At 36.2% G+C, this 16,585-nt stretch overlaps 1 protein-coding gene across 1 annotated transcript in view; it reads left to right on the top strand.

Annotated features, from left to right (window-relative positions):
* Window positions 1–16,176, top strand: part of LOC109039403 (dystrophin-like) — a 113,303-nt gene extending 97,127 nt beyond the window's left edge. The window contains 15 exon segments of the mRNA XM_072296704.1: window positions 1,269–1,435; window positions 1,851–1,979; window positions 2,529–2,659; window positions 3,223–3,530; window positions 5,245–5,414; window positions 5,416–5,450; window positions 6,482–6,567; window positions 7,419–7,603; window positions 7,972–8,114; window positions 8,574–8,685; window positions 9,249–9,511; window positions 10,048–10,402; window positions 10,858–10,945; window positions 12,196–12,279; window positions 14,991–16,176. Of these exon segments, the coding sequence (XP_072152805.1) occupies window positions 1,269–1,435; window positions 1,851–1,979; window positions 2,529–2,659; window positions 3,223–3,530; window positions 5,245–5,414; window positions 5,416–5,450; window positions 6,482–6,567; window positions 7,419–7,603; window positions 7,972–8,114; window positions 8,574–8,685; window positions 9,249–9,511; window positions 10,048–10,402; window positions 10,858–10,945; window positions 12,196–12,279; window positions 14,991–15,073 (2,339 nt within the window). The 3' untranslated portion in view covers window positions 15,074–16,176.
* Window positions 16,177–16,585: the final 409 nt, after the last annotated feature.

The raw sequence follows: 16,585 nt of genomic DNA, 5'->3' as shown, positions 1-16,585 counted from the left end.
CCGGAGGGAGAAGGGTGCATAAGACGCGTTCACTCGTGTTTGACACATTTTTTGCGTAAGCCCTGTCAACACTACTAGCAAAAGTTCACGGAACTTCGCGCGAAAGTTCAGTTCCGTAAACCTATCTCTGTGGGGACAAGGCCTTTCATTTGTAAGAAATGAACTAAAAAATTAAGAAAGAACAAACATAAATGTGGTTTAATAATTTTAACTTCCGCCGCCGCGCGCCTTGCCGCGCTGACCACACTGTGTTTGGCGCAGTGCGTGAAGTATTCATGTAGTCTTGTAGGCACTGTGCGTTTCACGTCGCGCCGACTGCTGTTGACCGTACTGTGTTTGACGCAATGCGTGAAGTATTCATGCAGCCTCGTAGGCGCTAATATGTGTTACATGCCGACCGCCGCGTCGAGGGCTTCTCCTTTTCATCTCAAGTCCTCGTCATCATTTCTCTTTGCGCCGCGCCGCTCCAGGCCAAATTACGTGTTTGGTTTCTCTCTTAACTCAACTAATTAAAGGTGCGCAGTCTTTTGTATCCCCGAAATACGAAAAAATTAGAAATTAATGAACTCTCAGGAAATGAGAGATATCGTCACCTTTTCTTGTCTGTAATTTTTTTCTGAATCCGATTTTCTTGTACCTGCATTTAAACAAATTGCAAAATTTGCCGCTCCCTAATTTTGCTGCGATGGGCCGCGGCCCATGTGGCCACCCCTTTAATCCGGCCCTGGAAGGAACCAGTTTCATGGTCACATCTCCATGGAAGTTTTTGTCTGTATAGAGACAATACGGTACGTGTGTGAATGGTGTACCTGGAAGAGCTACAGAAGTTGATTAATTTCTGTTGAATTCAGACCAAATTAATGAGGGGCTTCGAGGACAAAGCGTATACCTAAGTGCAGTTCTTGCTATTTCAAAAAATGCATGTTTAAAGCTTTAAAATTACATGGAGCCTTATGGCGAAAAGAAAGTTCAAACTCACCGTTTGATGCTTGAAAATTGGATTTCCGAAGTGAATTTTTTACAGAATATGAATTAAGACCGGTATGACTTAGTTGAGATCACTAATATCTCATTTTTTTTTAAAAACTGCACTCATCCCACTTGTATTCCAAGCCCCTCAAATTATACTAAATTCATCATAATGTCAAAACCTTAACCACCTAGTGGTTTGTTGTACCAACAATGGAAAGCCAATCCCATTCTATTTTAATTTAAAGTTAATACTATTTAATATTACTAATATTACTAATTTAAATAATGAATTTCAGTGAGTAGAGACCAAGATGCAGATGGACGAGGCTATCGCAATCCGGAGGAGCAGGCGAGAGAACTGACTCGGTGCATTCGTCGTGAGGTTTGCAAACTCTCCGAAAAATGGAATGCGCTCATTGACAGATCGGAAAACTGGAGCAGAAAACTGGAAGACACTTTTTCGGTAATTACTCCTTGCTTCCATTTCCATGTGCAGTAATTTCATTCCTTCACCGTCAAACAGCTCTTGACAGAAGTTCAGAGTGGACCGAATGAGAATATTCATACAAGAACTGTTGTTAATCCTCTGTTAGAGTAAATAATTGTTTTTTTTTTCTTTTATTTTTTTGTGAATTATACTTGTGATGCCCAGACATTTTTATAAAAACTACATGTCCACTAATTGATACAGCAAATTCCGTTTCATAGAAGTAACCATGTGAATTCTTAATGTTACAGTGCAATTAAACCTTTTTTGTTCAAACCCCATCAATTTGAGGTTTTCATGAGAAATGCTTCTCCCTCTGAGGGAAACATTTTTGTTACTTTCAATTTTATTTTATTTTCATTGGTAACTAACTAATTTTTTTGGTCATCAGAAATTGCGGCTTTTCCAAAAGAATATCGAAGACATATCAAATCGTCTGAGCGCAGCGGAGGCAACAAAAACCCAATGGCATCCAGGTTCAGACCATTCACAGACGCCAGAATCAACCTTGCAGCTTAGAGTAAGTTCATTTCGATTTTCCCCATCTTCTAGTTGATAATAAAAAATTGTCCTCGGTAGTCTAAAAGGTGTCATGTTTCTTTTAGGTTTCCTTATTTTTACTTCAATCATAATTCAATATTATAAGTAATCATGTTGCTTAAAATAATTAAAAAATGAGGTAAAAGTACCACACTGAGAAAAGTGTTTCACCGACACATTTCAACTAGTACAATCAATCAGTATCGGAGAGTTTAAGGTAGTGAGCTCCTTTCTTTTTGGAAGAATCTGTTCAGAGTTTCCTTTTGTATAGAAACGGGATCTGAGGTCTGAGTTCTAAAAATTGCAATTCAGATCGGAATCATTAAGGACATGTCAAGTTTTCCCCTGACAAATCGAATTGGTTGAAATAAAGTTAGGTACCATTTCCTCTAAAATACTAGTAAGAAGAAGGGTGTGAACTTCTCAGCGACTAATAGCTCTTCTGCCTTTCTTCAATTATGCTCTTCACTGTTTCCTATCTGAATGGTTCAACTGAAATTTATTAACATGATTAATTTTATATTTTCAGAAATTTGGAGAGAAATTGAATAGCTTGCAGCGAAATTTAGAGGATATCAACGATCAAGCAAAAGATTTCTCAAATAATGGTGTTGTTTTAGCAGCTCCAACTCTTAATAAACTTCATGATCTCAACACCAGGTATGCATTAATTTCTACATAAAACCAGGGAAATATTTTACCTTTATCAGACTAGTTTCTCTCTCTAGTACTTATAGTAGTAGATAGAACAGAAGAATCTCTAATACAGTGTTTCTTTTTCCCATTAAGTTAAGGACCGTATTTTTTCTGGCAAAAATGGAAACAGAAACTGGACGAGTGGTAACATTATCAAAAGGAATGAGCTCTGAATTACACTTTTGGCAAAATGGATTCCATCTTGCAAAAAGAAACCAACAGCACCCAAATGTGGATTAGGATTGTACATTTGTGCAACTTAAACTCTTTGCAATAAAATTACCGAAATCATTCATATAATTAAATTTCCAAATTTATTCTTCGTCTTGAATTTATAGTTTATTGAGAGTAAAAATGTCACTTGTTTAGATGATCAGTTTATATTTGCAAGGTAAAAAAAAATTGCACAATCTTGCTAAATGCAATCCTAATAAAATCCTCTTTATTCATCTCATAAATTATAAATGAAAGCTCTCTCAAGTAAAGATACGTGCATCTTTTAATTTTGTCTAAAATCGTATTTTCAGATGGAAATTGCTGCAAAGCACCACAGATGAGCGCTACCACACCTTGCGAGACGGCACCAACGGGAAGGAGGATGGTAGTCTTATGCCTCCGAGTCATAGTTTTCTGTCATCATCAGTAGAGCCTCCATGGGAACGAGCAGTCACCGCCAGCAACGTGCCTTATTATATTAATCATCAGTGTGAAACAACCCACTGGGATCATCCTAAAATGATAGATTTAGTCAACTCCTTAGCCACTTTTAATGAGGTCCGGTTTTCAGCATACAGAACTGCCATGAAACTTCGCACGGTTCAGAAACGCATGTGTTGTACGTAACTCTTTTACTTCTAAATGCTTGCCAGTAACAATCGTTTCATTCAGCATCGAGAAAATGGAATTGTTAATTTTTTTAGATCCTGAGAAACAGTGTATTTTTAAGTTAATTGTTTCAAAGCTCACATGAATATAACTTTGATCAGCCATATTGCTGTACTAAGGAAAAACGCTGCATGAACATTCAAGAATTGCCGAATTTCCTTCAATAAAATGTTAATTTTTGAGGCAAGTTATGAATATTTTTTCTTGAAAATTTCAGGAACTTAGGATGAAATTGCAAACAAAATTACCTGAAAAATTTTAAAAGAAAAATATTCATAAGTTTACCAGGAAATTTGTGTCAGTCAAAGGAAATTTGGCAACGCCTGAAGATTTATACAACGTTTTCCTTAGCACAGCAGCATAACCATACGTTGAACTTGCTCAAATGCTGTTCTAATGTTTAAAGCAGGGATTCATCTGAATAATCATTTTCTCTTCCTCATTTTTAATATTAAAAATCCTTACTCTCAGGAAAATAAAGGGACTGAGAAGGGAAAAGAGTTTCAATATGGCTGTAACTCTTTTCAGCGCAGAATTAATTGGAAATAGCTCATTGCAAAGTATTAGGAACTTCACCAAACCACAGTGGCGTGCGGTGGGTTTAGTGACAGGGCAAGCTCTAGCGTTCGCCATCCGGAGGGGGGGGGGGTGTTAACGTAGTCTCTTTCCCCTCCTCAGGGCCTCCCTAGAAAATTGTTAAAATTTTACGGTATTTGCTCTATTTTTCGGATGAAATCTGATGGAACGTCTTGAAAAACTGTGGTTTTGATTACTTTCTCTCTTACTTATGATTTCGTTTACTCAACTTGTTTCGAATGTTATTGAGCATTAGAGGACGGCTCCATGCTCTTAACTCCTAATTTTGCCACTTATTTGAGGTATTGTAGTCTTTATTCTACTTTATTTAGAATTTTTTGAGTTTAAAAGTAGAAATTAGAAAAATAAGTTAGAAAATTAGAATTTTCTGCGTTTAAAACATGATTGAGAATTTTCTAATTTATCACTAATCAGATCAAGTGAGCGAAATTTTATAGAGTTTTAGGGCATTAGCTCCTAAATACAACCGCGACGGAAAGAGGGAGCAAGATAGCGCATCGCGCATCAGAGGCAGAAGCAGCGCGCTGCGGTGACGGGCCAAGAGATGGCCAAGAGAAGCGAGCTGCGATCGCGCAGCGAAGGGCTCGGACTCGGAATGTACCGCTCTACCCGCCCGCCTTGATTCCGCCGCCGAGCAGTGGCTCACCGCTCAGCTGATCGCAAGCGATTCTCCAGCGCATGAGTCGGCCCGTGTTCAGGCCGCGCAGCGCGCTGCGCCACCTCCATCCGCTCTCTATACGTATTTCTGTCTCTCTCTCTTTCTGTTTTCAATGCAATTTACATACTGAACACCTTTTATAAATTATATTTACTAAAATGTAAAACATGCATGTAACAGGTGTAATTTTCTTCTTTCTTTTGAAATCTTTGGGCAAGCAGTGCTTGCCTTGCTTATCCGGACCGCACGCCACTGCCAAACCATGAATAGCAAGTGATAGATTTGCCATTTCTTGAAATGAATTTTAAGCATTAGCTCTCAGGAAGAAAGTAAATTTTTTTAACCTATGTAGCATTGAAATAGACGCAGTAATAACCTACTCTTTCATTTCATTCTGTGTCTCTCGTAGTGGATTTGCTAAGCGTGGACAGGGCAGTAGAAGTGTTCGACTCTCACGGATTGCGTGCTCAAAACGATCGTTTGCTGTCAGTGTCGGACATGGTCAGTATTCTGGCCAGCATTTACGAACTTCTAGCAGCTGATCATCCATCTCGGGTCAACGTTCCTTTGTGCTTGGATTCTAGCTCTCAATTGGTTACTTAACGTTTATGATAGGTGAGCACCGATCATGAATATTGGATCAATATCAATATTAAGGATGTACCTTTTTTTATCTAACGATACTTGTACGATGTAATCATGTGCTGTACCATGATATGTACCATAGTTTCGATCAGAAGCTCATTTTGTACAAATGATTAAATAAGTAAATAAATATGAAGGATTGTTTACCTGTATTAGAGTAGGCAAGAATTAGTTTCTTTTAGCAACAAGTATCGCTCATGCTATGCATGGTTGCCAGATTTCTTGTACAATGTATATTTTACAGGAATACTGCTTGGTGAATTCTCCCCCAAAAACTCTCCAAATTCTTTTGAGAGGATGAAAAAAAAATTGAGTGAAATTTCCAAAATAGACAGTTTGAAAGTTAATTATTGAAGGAAAATAAAATATTGCAAAATATTTTGCATAGGACCTGTGCCTGTGATACTTTTCCAGTAAGAAATCAGTTTCAGCACAAAAGAGAACGGGAGTTAAGAGAGTTAAATGAATATTTTTCATGATCGAATGATGCGTGCTGATTAACAGTAAGAAAAAGGTGAAATCAATAAAACGTACAGCAGTTTTAATATTATATTTTGATTTTCTCATCATGCTGAGTATTACTGAGAGCCTGATCTATGCTTGGCAAAGGAAAAGGATCCAGCAGAAGTGTCAATTTCTTTGATTCTGTGCCAGTTTTTTTCCTGCATAATAGTAATTGAATTTTTTTTCTCTTTTTCTTTGTAATATGTTTGACTGAACAATATCAACTATCGCTAATTGCTTCATTCATCTCAAAAATACTTTTGAACGTTAGCAATCCAAAAGTTTTTTTTTTATACTCAGGGATCCATCGAAATTCTTCACAAAATAACACACGATTAAAATCAGAACTGAAGATTTGCTAAACTTTTTCAAACGTTTTAAAGATTGGTTCAGAGTAGTATATTCCAAATTCTCAAAGTATCAATGTGATTACATGTTCATCTATATGTTCCTTTTTTGAAAATTTAATATTACAATGTTTTTTCCTTTTCTTTCAGTCAAAGGACTGGTCAAGTACGAGTGTTGTCATTCAAAGTAGGAATAATACTGCTGTGCAAGGGACACTTAGAAGATAAATATAAATGTAAGTACCTAACAAGATGGTAGAATAGTGCTGGCTGGTTCCACACTATGCCGTGGGGAAATCAAATCCAAAAATAAAAATCTGAGTCACAAAATGAACTCAGAATAGTCTCAGAACGAGACTGAGGGGGAGAGTGTTCAGCTCAAGTAGATGCACTGGAGCAGCGGCGTGGCGTGCTTTGCGATACGTCGATTGATCTGCCATTTAAATCTATGGAAAAGTATCAATGAACAGGGTGTTGTTTGCAACAAACACCTCAATAATCCAAGATCAAAATTTCTAAATTTGCGATAATCAATCATTCACGCCTCGTCACTGCATTGCAGTAGCTGAAATCACACCGAAAGATCTTTACCAGTTTAAGTTTTTTTTACCTATCAGTAGGTAGATAACACTCAGTCAGGAATTCCAGCGTAGTATCCTGCAAAATCCTGGATGGTGCTAAATCGCAGTCGAGGACTATGAACGCGAGGTATGGCAGAAAAAACAATCTTAGCGCCATTTGCCGTCAGTGCTGAGCATTTCTCAGGATGAAATGAGGAAAATAGCCAAAAAATTCACAATCAGTTATAAATGTAAGGAGTATGTATTGAAAATACATTTTTAACGCAGGCCAATGAGCAAAGAGGAAGGAATAAATTCACTTTGAAGCAGACCTGGAGAAATCCTGTCATTCTTGTTTTCAAGGCACTTTGCCATTTTTATACTAAGGTGCCATCTCCATGATTCTATCTTATGTGACTCGTTTTTACCAGTTCTTGTTTGCTCTCAGATGGCCTGTCTTGTTATCCTACCTGTGTTCCCGCATAATTTCAGAGAATGTATTCAATATTGTTCGGATTATTTTTCAGACTTGTTCAGATTAATCGCAGATCCCAACAGGCTAGTCGATCAGCGAAAATTAGGTCTACTCCTACATGACTGTATACAACTTCCACGACAACTAGGAGAAGTAGCTGCATTTGGTGGCTCGAACATTGAACCATCTGTCCGAAGCTGTTTTTTGAAAGCTGGAAAGGACGTTCCTGCTATTGAGGTATGCTCCTGATTTGTATCTTATTTTTAAGTTTCAGAAGAAATATTTTAAACTTATGCTCAGATGTATGGATGAGAGAAAAAATATTTAATATCAATTGGTCCACAACTCACCCTCATGTTTATTAGTATTATTCTGAATTTCATGACTAGATTCTTAAATTATACTAAAAAACCACAATGGACAACGTCCAACAGAGAGGATCCACGCCATATGAGGTTGGAACAAGGAGAAAAAGGTTTGACATGTTTATCCTCCTTCAGCCTCAATCTTGAAGATCAGGTACAACTCGTATTTTTACATTCACAACATATCTTATTGACTTTAAAAATCCTCGATTATTCTGTAATATTCCTTTCATCTTCCAGGCTGTTCACTTTTTGAGTTGGCTGCAAGCAGAACCTCAAAGCATTGTTTGGTTACCTGTTTCGCATCGTTTGGCTGCTGCAGAAACGGCAAGACATCAGGCAAAATGTAACATCTGCAAAGAGTATCCAATCGTTGGTTTTAGGTAAGTTTCCACTTTTTTCAAAAATACACTCATTTCTAAAAGGGAAAATCAATGCTTTAGACGCTTTTAGGGCCGACTTTAATTACAAGAGCTAGATATCATGAAATTTCAGGGTCTACTGGTATTTGTCTTCTTACAGTGGGTCAATTCTGAATGTTTGTACTACGAATTCTATTCCTGTAGCAACATCAACCTCGGCATGACCAACTCTCCCTCTTTTCCTTTGTGCTCCCTTCTTTTGAGTTTCATGAAGTCAAATATCACATGAACTATTTGCAACTCAAAAGAGAGTCTCACTATTTTTTAGTTTGGTAACTTGAGATGAGTTTCTTTTGCCTGCAACATTTATCTATTCTATGAATTATCAAGGGTGTCGTGAACAAACTAGCATCTTTGTAACTTTTTGAGTAAAGGACAGGTACTGATCGATACTCTTAAAACCGAAAAATTCTGTTTCAGGTATCGGTGCTTAAAGTGCTTCAATTTTGATATGTGTCAAAATTGTTTCTTCTCCGGTAAAAAAGGAAAGAATCATAAGCTCACTCATCCAATGCAAGAATATTGCACAGCTGTAAGTTTTGTGTTTTCTCTCTTCCTCAAAAATAAAACAACGAACAGCCACCTAAAAATTTGAAAAATACGTAGTTCTTTGAGATCTTTTCAAGGTCAATTCCAGTAGGTTTACCATTAAACCTACTTACATTTAAAATATGAGGCATTTTCAACAATACGCATTACTGTACAACTTTTTTACTAATTACATTACGGTCTAGTTCATTAAAACCACAATTCCAAAGCAAATCTATTTACTGATAATTGAAATTGTATTGCAAATCTTCAATAGATTGTAAATTTAATCAAATTTTGGTAAATATCATTTCATCATTCATCTTAATACATTTTTGCAGCTTCCAACATAAAATTTAAGACCCTATCTCCCCCCATTTTCTCAAGTTTTAAAAGTTTCTTCCTACCACTGTAATTATTTAGTGTACCTATCCGTATATTTTTGCACCTAGTCTTATACAAATCTCTGCTGACTTAAATTTACCCGAAGAAATGCCTCCACTTTAAACAGAATCATGCTGCATTCCTAATACTTTTTTTTATCATCTTTTGCTATGTTTTTTCCAGACTACCTCTGGTGAAGATGTGAGAGACTTCACTCGAGCTTTGCGAAATAAATTCAAATCGAAGCGCTACTTCAAGAAGCACCCTCGTGTTGGGTATCTTCCTGTTCAAACAGTATTAGAAGGCGATGCTCTCGAGAGTCCAGCTCCTTCACCGCACCATTCAAACACGCTTCCTTCCCATGATATGCACTCTCGCCTTGAGATGTACGCATCGCATTTAGCTGAAGTTGAGCTCAGAACACGAAGCAATTCAACTCCTGACTCGTAAGTAAAGTCCAGACGTAATTTTTGCACCTTATATTTACAGTAACCAATATAAAAATGAATGAAAAACACACTGTTGTTTAAAAGAAAAAAAATCTTAATTATCTACCATTTCGAGGGCTAATGAACAATACCACCTAACTGACAATTTTGGAAAAAAGGAGTTAGCGAATTTGCCGCATTCTATAGAATAAAATACACCAGCTGATGAATTTAGATTTCTACCACTTCTGTAGAGGAGCGATTCAATGATGCTGTATTGTGTGAAAAAACTGCAAATCTAACCTTGAAATTACAAAAATGGCAAAGTTTCCCCTTCGTTCTGCAAAATTGTCAGTTTGCAGATAGGCGGTGTTGTTCGTCAGCCATTGATTTATTTGATAATTTCTGAGCCATTTGAATTAACAAAAACCCAAAACACAAAAAAAGGCCAAAATTTGGAGACATATTTGCAAGTTCTCTGTCTTATTGATTTAACAGTAGTCAGCTTTGTAATTTAAGCTTCAACTAAATATTTGTTCATCATTTTTTTGCAGGGATGACGAACATCAGCTCATTGCCCAGTACTGCCAATCACTAGGTGGAGACTCAATCCCTGTCCCAAGGTCGCCAGTTCAGGTCGTCGCTGCAATAGATGCTGACCAGCGTGATGAGCTTGAGGCAATGATCCGCGAGCTAGAAGAGGAGAACTCAGCCCTGCAAGCAGAATATGAACGCCTACGAATGTCGCGCGCCCCTTCGAAGGGCACTTTGCCCGACTGTGATATGGCCGCTGAGGCCAAGATGTTACGACAGCATGAGGGAAGACTAGAGGCAAGGATGCAGATTCTGGAGGATCATAATAGACAGCTTGAGGCTCAACTGCAAAGGCTCCGGCAACTTCTTGATGAGGTATGGTGTGAATACATGACTTGGCTTGCGTTTAGAGTACTGTGTTTCAAAATTCCTACTTTTGTTTCATTTTAGTTCATAATTGGTAGGATAAAATAAACAAATTTTATTGCTTGAAATTTCCATTATCAATGACTCAAGTGGAATTGATTTATTCCAGTTCAAGTATTGTAGTTTTCCTTTCCAAAAAATAAATTCCTCTCCTTTGATTTTACTCTATGTTGCAAGTTCTGACAACTGTCATCAAGAAAATTATTGAAAATTCAAAATGAATCATAGAATTATTTAATATCCAATGGTTGCTCATTGATGGGATGAGACAGGTAATTTTTGTTTACCTACACAGTTTGCAAAGTATACATTATGTCATAATCAAAATCGTCACCCTAAGAAACTCTTTTTTTTTTCTTTTAAAGCAAGGAAGTGACCATGTTTTTATTTTTGTTTCTTTGTAGCCAACTCTGCAAACTAGATCAGTGACTGCTTCGCAGTTGGCAACAGATTCTCCCGCTAAAATGAATGGCCACTACATCGACACATCAGGTGAGAACTGCGTTAATTCACTTTCTCAAATGCTTAAGAAATGTGGTGAAATATTATAAAGTGTACATTGTGGTAAACTATGTTGACCTTTCTTGCTCAGAACAAAGTTGTTAGCATAAATTTAAGCAAGAAAAATGTCAAAATTCAATGCTCCACCTATCTGATAAGCCAAATTCGAAGTAAATCAATTAGAGGACAACGCAAGTATGGGTCATGATGTATTACAAAGGTAGGTATATATTACAAAAGGCAAAAATATCTTCGAAGAGATGAAGGCTAAAACACAGACCTTCGAACTTGACTTAAAAAGTGCAATACATATAAACATCGGCGTCTCCAATTCATCAACATCATCAATTTTACGGAGAAGCAAAATTGTATTAAGGGTAAATGGTTTCATTCTCTTCTTGGTTTACTTCTCTACCAATTCTATGCCTGAATTGAGCTTTCTGCTCAGGTATTCCTTATTTTGGAGGAAATTTCCATTTTTTCTCTCACCAATTTCTAGTAAAGTTCGTTTCATGCCAGGGTCTGTGTTCAATCATCTTTGTAAAAAAATGTATGTTTTATTTATTTTCTTTCACTTAAAAAGCAAACAAAAAATTGGATTTCTCAAGGAAGGTAAACTTGAGGGGCCGCACTTTTCTTTTCCTCTCTCTTTTTTTTTAATTTTTAAAATTTAAGAAAATTTTAATTGGTTATTAGGAAAGTTACAAAAGCACCATAATTCAGAAAAATCAAAAGAAGAAATTGCTAAACACCATGTTTCATTGAATGGAGAATTTGCACGCAATTTTTTTATTGCTTCATCTGAAAGTGCCTAATGAGCTGAGTTCGCAATATTTTTCATAATTTTTTTCTGACATGGGAAATTGGAGAAAAATTGATTTAAAAGTGAGAAAATGCGCCGCCTTGTGACGTCATCTGGCGGCATTTCCCATTTAAACACATGTATTTTAGCAGAATCGGTTATTTTGTCATATCTCCTCTAATAATTGCTCAATTTATGAATCAAGGGTATCTTCGTGTTCAGTTCACTCAGAGGATTCCACTTAAACAGGAAATTCATCAAATTTCAGACCCTTGCAAATTCTCCATTCTTTCTCTGCCTTTTCATCACAAACTGTTGTTAAAGAGAATAATTAAAGAAAGGCATAAATACCATGGGACTTCTAGAGTTTTCATCCCCATTTTGCAATGAGTTGCTCAGCAAAATTCCAGTATGTGGCTAATTCTCGGTTATTTTTTAGGAGGTCGGTGGGTTGAGGGAGGTCGTAACAGTATAGATAGACCTCCACCACCACCAGCAATCGCCAGTCTTCATCACATGGCAGGTGTGTCTTGTGTTTTGCGCTCAGTCTAGTTGTTTGTGTGGCTTGTAGATAGTGTGATTAGTTTAGATATTTCCCCTCCCTACCATCATGAATGGACCAAACTGTTACATCGAAATCCTTTTCTGCAAAAACATCTGACAGGTGTTGAATTCCACATAATATCTCATTATTTTGAATTGTATTCATTCATATAAGAAAGGAAATTTGGTTTTAATGAAAAAATAATGCATCAAATTAATTCTATAAGTTAGTTGCTGTGTACCTCCCCTAGATTATTACGAGTCAAGCACAGGAACTTCTTAAAGATTTTATCCAATTGTTTTCCCTTTCTTTCCATTATTTATTCATGTTTTAAATTCTTAACAGTTCTTGCATTAATTACATGTAACCCTCAGTTTATTTGTTTTCAACCTTTTACTTACGGCTTGTCGCAGTATCTGTCCTTTCCATAGTGTCTCATAGCTTTGTCATACGGCCAATATACCCAAATATTTCAGCCCAAGAGTGGACTAGGGCAGTTGTAATCCTCTGATACTGGCAGTCTATGTTATCGAAAGTTTCTCAGAATCTATCCATCTACTCTCAGCTCGAACAAGGAAACTGTGCAAGCACTGTGACTTGAGGAAACGTTAGAAACAAAATGACTAATGTAATATAAACAAGCATAAAAATTCCCATGATCATGCAAGTAACCATCAATGAAAGAAATTTGGTCAACTGCAATAAAAAGGACTTTTGAGCACAGAAGCAAATAAATTTATTCATGGGTAATGTGTTTTAGCATTCAAAAACTAATCTGGGAGTGGTTTAGTCCATTTTTCTGTCAACTAAGATTGTAAATTTACATTACTATTGGACTTCTTTTAGCCCCGAATGTGGCAACTTAAAACCTCTAATAGGTTGTCCACGAAGCAAGGTTTTTTACGACTAGATACTCTAAAACATAATATCTACAGTATGATTTGAGATCTTTTGGCGTTTATCTCACGAAAAATGTACCTACGTAAAAATCTTCTTCAAGAGGTGGCACCATTGTCACAATATTTACTGTTTTAGTACTACTAGGTCCCTTTTCCTTTAAATGGTCACACAGAGAGAAAAACATGATGCTGTATTGTATTCTTGTAGATTTGTTTGTTTCATTTTTTTTTTTTTTTTTTTGCTAGAAGTTATGGGTATTATCAAAAGTATTTAGATGCATGAAGTGTATGTCATATCTGTATCAAATTTCTTTTCCCTTGCTGTTCTCCATTCCTCACTCAAACCTAGACAATTGAAAGAGAGGAAGCACCCGCCCCCCCCCCCCCTTCCTCCCAAAAAACAACATTTTTTGCATGCAGCATTTTTTTTTTAAATGAGTGAGCCGTTTGTTTATTTTGATTTTAATAGGTGTATGCGTGCGTATTGCAAGAAATGACGAATGGCGTGAGTAGAGAAAGTTGTTAGTGTCATAGAATCCTTATGACATTCGTGTGCTCCTTCAGTTAAAGTCAATTTTTCCTTTCTCTGACTGTATGAAACCTAGCGTCTGTTGTGTTCCATTGAATTGTGGCTTCGTGTTGTAAAATTCGAGTTTTAGAATTCCTTAAAATTATTGAGATTTGTCTTATACTTATTGCGTTTGCGTATGTACTCACTCATCAGTTGCCTTTTTCCATTTTATTTTCATGCTACTTCCTCAAATTCAGGACGGATGTAAGTTTTCATTTCTACTCAACAGTGTTATCTGAAATGTCAAGTAGAGGTTACCCAAACGCGTTTTAAATCAGGTCCCATACCTTACTTAAGCAGAGGAATGAATGTTACTTTTTATGTGGGTGTGAAGAAAGTTGGTTACTAATGTTGAGACCTTTATTCGAAATCTTCGCCATTCTGGAAGCATAATTATTAAACTTCCATTAACATATTATATTTCCCAGCATTTTTTTCTTTATTGGATTTGATTTTTTTTCAGCCTTTAGAACCACAGAACTACTCCGCGACTGTTAGTTTTGAACAGTAAAATGCTCATTACAACTTATTTCGATTTTATTCCAAACCAAAGATGCTTTGGAAGCATTCTTTTATTGTGTAATGCACAGGCAGAAGAGGCGAAATCTAGTCCAGAGTGATATGAGTTAGAAGGGTATGGAGGTTAAAAGCCCAGTGTTAGGTTTGCATTGATTCAACTAATAAAAAATTGCATACTATTTTTAGGCAAACAAATTTTTGGGAGCCTTGGAATTTTTTACAAAATAATCTTCTCAATGACATTTACTAATATTTCAAGCGCCAAGCAATCCTTTGAAAGACTTTTCCATGATTTTCAGGATGACTCTGATCCTGTGACTCTTTGACTCCATCACTGATTTAACTTAACTCTAATGTAACTCGATCGTACTTGTGCGTTCCAGAAAAGGTGTAATGATGGTGAAACTACAATGACATTTAACTTGAGGGCGCTGTTTCAAAAGTTCCATTTTTGCCTTATTCTTTAAGAGGAATATTACTGGATATTTTTGCTTGAAACTTTAGGAGAATAGTCTTTAAGAGGCTACAGAAAGTCATTTGTAGTTTAAAGAAGTACGAATGACCTGTCTTCCTCAAAAAAAGTAAAATGAGAGTGGAAATTTGCAGCATTTCAACCTGAAATAAGTTTTGCAGTATCACTTTGAATATGTTTCAGTGAGGCATAAACAACGTTGATTGAAATTAATTTGTGTCTGTTTCAGGTGATCTGAGCAAAGTCGTCACAAAACTGGTTTCAGCATTCGTTGAAAATCCTGATGCCAAAGCTCCCAGTAACGACAAATAAACTTCTCCCAACAGCGCATATTATGTTCGGCTTTAAGTCATTCTTTTCAGCTTTTGCGTAAGAAGCGGCACTCCTTGGGACAACTGAACCAATGACATCTCATAGTTCTTTATCCCTCTGCAAAGTATTATTAGGACAGCTTTATCATATCATGTAAATCCAACAATCATACATTAGTATTTACTATTTTGTAATAAACCCTGTCCACATATAGCTACTATAGCCAAAGGAACCAGTTTTATTGGTTTTATCTCTTTTTGAAAGCAAGTCGCTTAAGAGAAAGCTCGCTCATTTTGCAGCAATCGGCAACATTTATTTTCTAATCATCAGAGTTTTCACTTGCTATACTTAGGGATAAATATTTAACAAAAAGTGTTGCAGGTGCTATCAACTGTTAATCCATATCATGGTCTTATTCATATCATGTATTTTATGTTAAGAGGTTCCGGTGCGGTCCTAGAAAGAGAATACATATTGCATTTACAAATTTTGTCTTAAGAATTGACTGACTGAATGACTTTAGTTAGCAAACTCATGAATATCATTGCTAAGAGTGTTCTTTTTTTTTTTTTATGGAAGACAGGACTCTTAATGGCACCACCTTGAAAAAAATGTATAGCTTGAAAATTTGTCAGATTAAAGAGCAGTTTATGAAGAATTTTAATGTATAAAGAATTTTTGAATTATGTCCTTGTTTTTTTGAATAGATATTTATTAACATTTTTAAATTCAAGTAATTTACCTAATGTAACAAATGGCAATACATATATAGGTTTATATTTCTCTAAATGTTTTCAATTTAATTGACTTCTCTGTTATTTTATATATCTCTTTTATTTTTTAATGATGTGAATAATTCTAGTTCTATCCGCTTTCTGAAACTTTCTAAATAGTTAGTGACTGTATCAATTAATCACTGTACTGATAAGGCATAATGATTGAACATTTTATGTACTTCTTTTGTACCTCGTAGTTTCAGTATATCTTTTTTTTCTTCTTTTTTTTACATTTGAACATTCCTCTGTCTTTTTTTTAAAAGTAAAAGTAACATAACCGGCTAAGACAAATTCATGTTAATAATAATTTTAGATGCATTTTTTTAACGGAAGTGTTTCATTTTTACTCCCTCCTTTTTCGCAGAAATTCTAAGATGTCCAGTTGTTGATGCTCTCTCTAGCTGAGACTTTCGACAAGATGCTGGGTCTGTCCTCTTTTTGTTTGTTTTAAAAAATTTTGGTTTTGAATTTACAACGATAGTGATAGGTATTCGACCCACTATTTAGTGCGAACATAGTTAATTGACATTTGGACATATTTCTGTCAAACGGAACTAGGCGCCAATTTGAGTTCCTTTTGAGGAATTTAGAATGCCGGATAGCACGTTCTGTCAAACGGAACTAAGCGCCATGGAAAAGCATTGCGAGTATAGAACGGAATGAGCCTGACGCCCGGCTTCGCCTCCAATCCAAGCCCCCCTCTACCTTCATCCCCCGATGGCACTTAGTTCCGTTT

Source organism: Bemisia tabaci, chromosome 2 (genome assembly GCF_918797505.1).
Source record: "Bemisia tabaci chromosome 2, PGI_BMITA_v3".
Classification (NCBI taxonomy): Eukaryota; Metazoa; Arthropoda; class Insecta; order Hemiptera; family Aleyrodidae; genus Bemisia; species Bemisia tabaci.
The sequence above is the reverse complement of the archived record's forward strand: the minus strand, read 5'-3'. Positions and strand labels throughout refer to the sequence as shown.